This window comes from Equus caballus, chromosome 7 (assembly GCF_041296265.1).
Source record: "Equus caballus isolate H_3958 breed thoroughbred chromosome 7, TB-T2T, whole genome shotgun sequence".
Taxonomy (NCBI): domain Eukaryota; kingdom Metazoa; phylum Chordata; class Mammalia; order Perissodactyla; family Equidae; genus Equus; species Equus caballus.
Window position 1 is genome coordinate 293,587 of NC_091690.1, and position 8,310 is coordinate 301,896.

The 8,310-nt window shown below is 62.1% G+C and overlaps 1 protein-coding gene across 7 annotated transcripts; it reads right to left on the reverse strand.

Annotated features, from left to right (window-relative positions):
* Positions 1-7: 7 nt before the first annotated feature.
* On the reverse strand, positions 8-8,253 carry LOC102149514 (complement factor D). 7 transcript variants are annotated; one of them, XM_070272284.1, is made up of 9 exons: positions 6,567-6,912; positions 5,834-5,977; positions 4,925-5,490; positions 4,550-4,771; positions 3,233-3,380; positions 3,012-3,165; positions 2,776-2,920; positions 575-822; positions 256-453 (listed from the first exon to the last, which is right to left on the reverse strand). In XM_070272284.1, exons 5-9 carry the CDS (start codon positions 3,360-3,362, stop codon positions 273-275), a joined length of 858 nt encoding a protein of 285 aa, XP_070128385.1. In that variant the 5' UTR covers positions 3,363-3,380; positions 4,550-4,771; positions 4,925-5,490; positions 5,834-5,977; positions 6,567-6,912; the 3' UTR covers positions 256-272. The 7 variants fall into 7 exon arrangements, with proteins under 7 accessions (XP_070128381.1, XP_070128386.1, XP_070128380.1 ...); XM_070272280.1 differs by lacking the exons at positions 5,834-5,977; positions 6,567-6,912 and having other exon boundaries at positions 8-453; positions 564-822; positions 3,012-3,091; positions 3,233-3,259; positions 4,925-5,065; XM_070272285.1 differs by lacking the exons at positions 4,925-5,490; positions 5,834-5,977; positions 6,567-6,912 and having other exon boundaries at positions 8-453; positions 564-822; positions 3,233-3,259; positions 4,550-4,902.
* Between the last annotated feature and the right edge of the window lie 57 nt (positions 8,254-8,310).

Genomic DNA, 8,310 nt, shown 5'->3' on the forward strand with positions numbered 1-8,310 from the left:
AGGCAGGAGCTGGAGATAGAGCGTGACGGTGACAAAGGCCCCCCACGGTGCTGATTCTGTGGGGCTGGGGGTGTGGAGCCGGCGATCTGGGCTCAGGCCCTGGTGCACCGGGAGCCCAGAGACCGACCGGGTGGGTCTCTCAGGGCCGCAAACGAGGGGCCGAGATGCTCCAGGGTGCTGGGGAGCCATGGGAGGCAGCAGAGCAGGGGGATGGCAGCTGCGGTGAGCCAGGGGGACACACGGTCGGAGGCGCGGTGCCGCCTGGAGAGCCTTTATTGAGGGGGAGACCCCGCCTGCCCGTCAGTAGTGCTGCAGCACGTCCCTGATCCAGGACACGTAGGCGGACACGCGGGTGTAGACGTCCGGGAAGTGGGGGCTCCCGCACACCATGGAGGAGAAGGACACCACGCCCTGCAGCTGGCTGCGGCAGAAGAGGGGGCCGCCCGAGTCGCCCTGTGGACAGAGGGTGGCAGGGCGTCATGGGTGGGGGAACTGAGTCACAGCGGGCAGCCCCCATGTGTCATTTCCACCCGAGGGATGGGGCTACAGGGCGCCCGGCTCACCGTGCACACGCCTCGGCGCTCCCTGGTGCCCGTGGAGGCGCAGAGCATGTCCCGCGTGAGGGCCCCTCTCCAGGACGCGTTGCAGGTGTCCCGGGGCTGGACGACCACAGTGGCCTCCAGCAGCGTGGCCGAGGGGTCGTCGTGGCCCGTGGTCTCGCCCCAGCCCATCACGTGGCACTGTGACCCTGGGCGTAAATCGCGGTTCCGGCCAGGCAGGGGCGTGGGGCGAACGGAGGAAGCGGCAGGCCGAGGTGTGGAGCTGGAGGCGGGGAGAGGCAGAGACAGAGGTGGAGAGACAGAGAGACAGGGACAGGGCGGGGGACAGGGAGAGAAATGATGATGGTGGTGGTGGTGACGATGGTGGTGGTGATAGTGATGATGGTGGTGATGATGGTGGTGATGGTGATGATGATGGTGGTGATGGTCGTGATGGTGGTGATGATGGTGGTGATGATGGTGGTGATGGTGGTGATGGTGGTGATGGTCGTGATGATGGTGGTGATGGTCGTGATGATGGTGGTGATGGTCGTGATGATGGTGGTGATGGTCGTGATGGTGGTGATGGTCATGATGATGGTGGTGATGGTGGCGATGGTCGTGATGATGGTGGTGATGGTGGTGATGGTGGTGGTGATGGTGGTGATGGTGGTGATGATGGTGGTGATGGTGGTGATGGTGGTGATGGTCGTGATGATGGTGGTGATGGTGGTGGTGGTGGTGATGGTGGTGATGGTCGTGATGATGGTGGTGATGGTGGTGATGGTCGTGATGATGGTGGTGATGGTTGTGATGGTCGTGATGATGGTGGTGATGGTGGTGATGGTGGTGGTGATGGTGGTGATGGTGGTGATGGTCGTGATGATGGTGGTGATGGTGGTGATGGTGGTGATGATGGTGGTGATGGTGGTGATGGTGGTGATGGTCATGATGATGGTGGTGATGGTGGTGATGGTCGTGATGATGGTGGTGATGGTGGTGATGGTGGTGATGGTCATGATGATGGTGGTGATGGTGGTGATGGTGGTGATGGTGGTGGTGATGGTGGTGATGGTGGTGATGGTTGTGATGGTCGTGATGATGGTGGTGATGGTGGTGATGATGGTGGTGATGGTGGTGATGGTGGTGATGGTCGTGATGATGGTGGTGATGGTGGTGATGGTGGTGGTGATGGTGGTGATGGTGGTGATGGTGGTGATGGTCGTGATGATGGTGGTGATGGTGGTGATGGTGGTGGTGATGGTGGTGATGGTCGTGATGATGGTGGTGATGGTCGTGATGGTCGTGATGATGGTGGTGATGGTGGTGGTGATGGTGGTGATGGTCGTGATGATGGTGGTGATGGTCGTGATGATGGTGATGGTGGTGGTGATGGTGGTGATGGTGGTGATGGTCATGATGATGGTGGTGATGGTGGTGATGGTGGTGATGGTGGTGGTGATGGTGGTGATGGTCGTGATGATGGTGATGGTGGTGGTGATGGTGGTGATGGTGGTGATGATGGTGGTGAAGGTGGTGATGGTGGTGATGGTCATGATGATGGTGGTGATGGTGGTGATGGCGGTGATGGTCGTGGTGATGGTGGTGATGGTGGTGATGGTCGTGATGATGGTGGTGATGGTGGTGATGGTCGTGATGATGGTGGTGATGGTGGTGATGGTCGTGGTGATGGTGGTGATGGTGGTGATGGTGGTGATGGTCGTGATGATGGTGGTGATGGTGGTGATGGTGGTGATGGTCGTGATGATGGTGGTGATGGTGGTGGTGATGGTGGTGATGGTCGTGATAATGGTGGTGATGGTGGTGATGGTCGTGATGATGGTGGTGATGGTGGTGATGGTCGTGATGATGGTGGTGATGGTGGTGATGGTCGTGATGGTCGTGATGATGGTGGTGATGGTGGTGGTGATGGTGGTGATGGTCGTGATGATGGTGGTGATGGTGGTGGTGATGGTCGTGATGGTCGTGATGATGGTGGTGATGGTGGTGATGGTGGTGATGGTGGTGGTGATGGTGGTGATGGTGGTGATGATGGTGGTGATGGTGGTGATGGTGGTGATGGTGGTGGTGATGGTGGTGATGGTGGTGATGATGGTGGTGATCATGGCGATGGTGATGATCATGATGGTGATGACACCTCCCTATGCTCTCGGCCTTGTCCTGGGTCCCTCCCCCTAGGTGAGGCTGCCCCTCCTGGCCCCGCCTGCCCGGCCACCTTGAGCAGCTGAATGTCATGGATGTCCTGCTGGGCGTTGTAGAGCGGGTAGGGCACGGCCCGCGTGATGTTGAAGACCTGCTGGGTGGGCTCCGGCGTGTTCAGGTTGTGGGCCCCCAGGACCACCCGGAAGTCGCTGAGGTTCCTGCCTCAGGAGGGACGGGGACAGGGCACTGAAACTGGAGCACACCGGACCTGTAGCCCACCCAGCCCCCGGGGCAGCCCCAGCCACTCACCAGGCCACCTCGCAGTGCGCGGCGGTCAGCACCCGGCGAGGCCGCACCAGCACGGCCCCGCAGATGTGCTTCTCGTCCAGCTGCAGAGATGCCATGTAGGGTCGTGAGTGGGGCGCCACTTCACGGCCCCCCACGATGCTGCCTCGCAGGGTCCCTGTGGGGCAAAGCCGGGTGAGGGGCCTGCGGTTTTAACCCCAGACGCTGCCCGTCCCCACACGTACCTGGGACTTCCAGTGGCCGTGAGTGTCCTGCAAGAACCGATTTAGCCCGTCTGCAGAGTCCCCTCTGCCCCGTGAGGTGACAACGTCCACAGGGCCGGGACCAGGATGGGGGATGTCTCTGGGGCCGCATTTAGCCGACCACAGTTCCCTGTGAATTAGTTCACTGTGTCGTCATCGTCCCCACTTTACAGACGGGGAAACTGAGGCACAGAGCCTCAAAGCGACAGGGTTGGGGCGGCACCAGCTGGCGTGGAGGGAACGGGCCTGTGTGTGGTATCTGGACTTCAGCCCAGGGAGGCCCGCTGGTCGGATCGTAAGTGATTGTCATTCCGCGTGACTGTGTCTGTGACAACGTGGCAGCCACAGGAAGCCAACGTGGCCCTGAGGACACCGAGGAAAATGCAAACCACGGGGTTGGTGGGAAAGTCGTCCCTGGGGTCTCGGCTGGGGCCGGACACTGTGTGGCCACTCGGAGCCCAGTCGCAGCTCATAGTGGACAGTCCCCGGGAGACTCTGCTGGCTCCTGTCCACTCTGGGTCTCTGGGACCGTCCTGTCACGACCGTGTCCCCAGCCACATACCCTGGAGGTTGGTATGAGGACTACGTGAAGCTGCAGAGACAGCCGAGGATGGCAGCAGTGTTTCTGTCCCCATGTTACTGATGGGGAAACCGAGGCACAGAGAGGTTAAATGCCTTGGTCAAGGTCACACAGCGAGGGAGCAATGGGGCCAGAGATGCAGCCTCGGGACGGGTCTGGTTGCCTCCACTGGGGGCTGATTCTACCCACAGCCAGTGCACTTCCTTCCCATCTGAGAAGCAGTTTCAAAACAAAAAAACCGTCCTTCGAGGTCCCAAATAACCAAGCTGCCCACAGTGGAGCTTTGCAGGGAGGAGGGACCGCGTGCGGGTCAGTGATCCTACTTCCCCAGCCGAGGCCCAGAGAAGGGAGCCTGGCTTGTCCAGACCCTGGGGCTCCTGGACTGCACCCTCAAGGGTCCTTTCCACGGGAGATGTGGGTGTCATCCTCGTCCTTGGGTCCCAGTCAGGGCAGACTCAACAACAACGACAATGATGATGATGATAACCATAGCTCCCTTTACTAAACACTTTTGTTATTGATTTGTTGGAGCTCTTTACATATTGAGGACACGAACTCATGGTCACATGAATTTCTTTTCCTGAGCAGCTATCAAGTGCAGAGGACACAGCCCCCCAGGGAGTGGGTTTGGCTCCTGACGATCTGCAATGGGACACAATGCTGGCCCAGCCACAGCTGGACAGCTCCATCAGACCCCAAATGGTCTCTGTCCCCCTTACCTGCAAAAGCTGGGGATCCCAGGGCCAGTGTGCAGGCCAGGAGGACGGCGGGGGCGGCAGCTCCGGGCATGCTGCTCTGTGCAGGGCCCGACCTGGCTGGGTTATGAAGCTGGGGGCGCCCTTCCCTCCGGGATAAGCTCCCTCTTGCATCCGGCGCATCCTTCCCAGCCTCTTCGGGGGCTTGTGTAATGCGAGGTAACGGCACCAACGGTTCCCGGGGGGCTGGCCGTGGGGGGGGGGGGACCGCGTGGGTGTCGGGAAGGGGTGGGCCCGTCCCAGCCCAGCCCCTCCAAGAAATGGTCAGTTCTGGCTCCCGTGAGGTTCTGACATAAATAAGAGTAACGAATAAGGACTCTCATCGTTATTGATGCTCACCTCCCCGACCCTCCCCCTCCGCACAAGGGCTGCTGACGTCCCCGCCTGACAGAGGGAGAAGCTGAGGCACAGAGAGGCCCGGTGACCTTCCTGGGGTCACACAGCTTGGGAGAGACGCTGAGCCTCTTACTGCCTCACCAGATGCTTGTGGAGTGACCCTGCGAGTGAGGCCCTGAGGCCCATGACAGACAGTGGCTCCCAGCAACTGCAGCTCAGAGTGTCTGCTCAGGTCCCCTTGGATCCCACCCCGAGGGGCATGCAGTCGGCGCTCATCACTCAGCCTGAGCTGGGTATGCAGCTGGCGCTCAGCAGGTGCACAGCCCCTGCCCGCAGCCCAGAGCAGCAGGGGAGGTTCAAGCAGTGTGGGAGGTGGGGGGGGGGGTCAGGAGACCCTGAAAATTTAGGAAAAACTCAAAATCTTCCCAGAAAACCCCCCAGATTCAGTGTCGGAGGCCCAGGCACCCCACACTCCACCCCACTTTGTGCCTCAGTTTCCTCATCTGCGACGGGGTCGGTGGTGACACGGCCGCCCATTGCAGACTCTCTCTGAGACCCGAGTCGGGGGCCTGGGAGGACCAAAGAAGGGACAGGTGCGTGTGAGTGCCTCGCACGTGGGGAGCCCCGAGCAAGCCCATTGCACCGATGGGTAAACCGAGGCCAGTGGGCCAGAGCCTCATGGCCCCTCCCGCCTCCTCCACCCTGACAGACTCCAGGATTTCCGCCCAGGGACGATAACAGGGGGAAGTGGCTTGGCTGCTGCTGGGGTCCCTGGAGCAGCCCCCGCGGCTCTGAGCCTCACTGTCCCCCTCTGGGGGTGCGGGCGCCCCGGCAGGGCCTGTTTGCTCATCTGTGCGCAGGATGCTAGCGGGAGATGTGAAGTCATTCATCCCGAAAGCGCGTATTGAGCACCTGCTGTATGCAGCTGCTGTCCTGGGGCCACGGCAGCGGGGACGACAGACGAGTCGCTGACCCGGTGGAGCGGTGGCCAGAGACGCCACGGTGAGCAGACGGCGTCGTCCGCCAGGAGAACCGAGTGGGGAGAGAGCGACCGGCCTCGAAAGGGGGAGAGCGAAGGGGGCGGACTCAGAACAGGGCGCGAGGAGGCCCAGCAGCCTGCGGGGCGGGCATCCTGGAGGAGGCGCGGCGGGTGTCACAGGAGGCGCGTGGGCCGCGCAGGGCGGGCGGATCCCGCGGGGGAAAGAGAGTGAGGCCGAGGGCCGGGGTGGGGGCCACAGGCCTGAGCTGGGCCGGCGGGAGGTCGGGGGGCCCCTGACTCAGGGACGCAGAGCCCAGAGTGAGAGCCTCCTGGAGCCCGAGGGCCCCGCAGGGTGTCGGGGCGGCCGCAGCTGCGAGGTGGGCAGGGCCTGGGCCGGGCCGGGGGCGTCCAGGGTGAGCAGAGGCTGCGAGGAGGCGGGAGGAGAAGGGGGGTCGTCATGGAAACGGTGGGAGCCTGTGGTCCAGGAAGGGGGCGGGGCCGGGGGCGGGGAGCAGAGAGGAGGGGCCGGGGGTGGAGTGGCCGCCCCTCGGGGAGCGAGGGGTCAGCTGAAGCCCACCTCGCGTCAGAGTCCGTCCCACCTCCCGCCTCGGCCCCCCGGCTGTTCCCGCCACCGCCGTCTCTGCCTCACCCAATTCCCCAGCTCACATGGCGCCACCTCCAGGCTGGTCCCCTGGAAACAGCTGCCCACACGCCTGAGTCTGGGGTGTGGATGCCGGCGTGCCCGTGTGGGGTCTTGAGAGCCGCGGAGAGGACTCTGGCTTTTGACCTGAGGGAGGCAGGCGCCCTGGGGAGCTTAGGGCTGGGAAAGGACGTGGATGGTTTATGGGGACAGGGAGAGAGGCCCCCACACCCTCCTCCCCTCCCTCCTATTTTTAGTTCTTTTTTTTTTTTTTTTTTGCTGAGGAAGACTGGCCCTGAGCTAACATCTGTGCCCATCTTCCTCTGTTTTATATGTGGGACGCTGCCTCAACGTGGCCTGATGAGCGGGGCTAGGTCCGTGCTCAGGATGGGAACCTGCAAACCCTGGACCGCCGAAGTGGGGCGCACGAACTCAACCACTGTGCCACCGGGCTGGCCTCCCTCCTATTTTTCAACAAAATGCATCCACCGTCCTTCAAACCTCAAATCATTCGTTTGGTAAACAAGAAACACCATGTCTCCCAGCCTAGGGCTCCTGCATCCCTGGTACCGTCGGGGCCAGGTACACAGCAGGCACTCAATAAATGTTTTTGGCCTGAACGGGCTCAAAGGCCAAGGGGCAGGGATGAAAGTGCCCACAACTCACTTTTGCTGAGCACCTGGTGCGGGGTCAGCGGCAAACCTCGGCCCGCAGGTCGGACCCGGCCCACGGTCCGTTTTGTAAATAAAGTTTTATTGGCACACGGCCACCCGACGTTCACGCGTTGCCTCCGGCTGCTCTCGAGCCGCAGTGTCAGAGCCGAGTCCTTGCAACAGAGGCCGTCTGGCCCGCAATGCCGAAAATATTTACTCTCTGGCCCTCGACAGAAAAAGTTTGCCAAACCCTGAGGCAGCACATGCCAGGCCCTCCTCCAAGCCCTCCGTGTCGATTCGCCCGTTAACCCTGGGAGCAGCCCTGGGAGGGTGGGGAAGTGAGGCCCAGAGAGGTTAAGAAACAGATGCGGAGGCACACAGCACGGGTGGGGCTGAGCTGAGACTGGAACCCAGGGCCCCTGATGTTTCTTGGGTCTTCTTCCTTCTTCCACCTGCTGTGTCTTCCTCCAGAGCTCAGCCAGGGCCATTTGCCCTACACACACGCCCTTATCCAGCACGTGCTGAGAACCATTTTAGGAGAAAACGAAGAGGTTTTGGACAAATCTCTCTCTCCCACCCTCGATCCCTCGACTCCAGGGAGTGAGTGTGTTGGGGGCCAGGGGGCAGAGTTCCTGGAAGAACCGGGAGTCGGGGCCACGGTCGCTGTGTTGATGGGGACGGGTCCCGCCTCACGCCCCGCCGCGGGGTCCACACGGGGACCCAGGCAGCGTGAGGGACTCAGACAGCCCACGAGGAGTCAAGGGGCCGGCAGGGGACCTCGCTGCCTCCTCCGCTCCCCCCAGGCTCCCGTCCAGGCTTCCCGCCCGCCACAGGCCGGGCCTGGCCCCCAACTCCAACCTGGGTGTCCAGTTGCCCACCGACGTCCCCCGTTGTCGCTGCCCCCAACGCCATCCACGTCAGCGTGTCCTTCCAGGCGCTCAGGCTGGAGACGGGGACCCCGGGGCCTGTCACCCCACATCCCGTCTGCTGGCAATCTGGTCGGCTCCCCCGTGATGGATCCAGAATCCACCTGCCTCTCAACCTGGTCCAGCTTCGGCCACGTCCAGGGGGTCCCAGGGCAGCCTCTTCCGGCCCCCACCCTCCCGGTTTAATGCAG

Excerpts from the sequence above, each read along its gene's own strand:
- LOC102149514 (XM_070272278.1), bottom strand. The coding sequence starts at position 3,362 with ATGCGGCCCCAGAGACATCCCCCATCCTGGTCCCGGCCCTGTGGACGT. Across the intron at positions 2,921-3,011 it reads GCGCACTGCGAGGTGGCCTG|GAACCTCAGCGACTTCCGGG; the intron begins GTGAGTGGCTGG and ends CTCCTGAGGCAG. Across the intron at positions 823-2,775 it reads ATGACATTCAGCTGCTCAAG|CTCCACACCTCGGCCTGCCG; the intron begins GTGGCCGGGCAG and ends CCCCGCCTCCAG.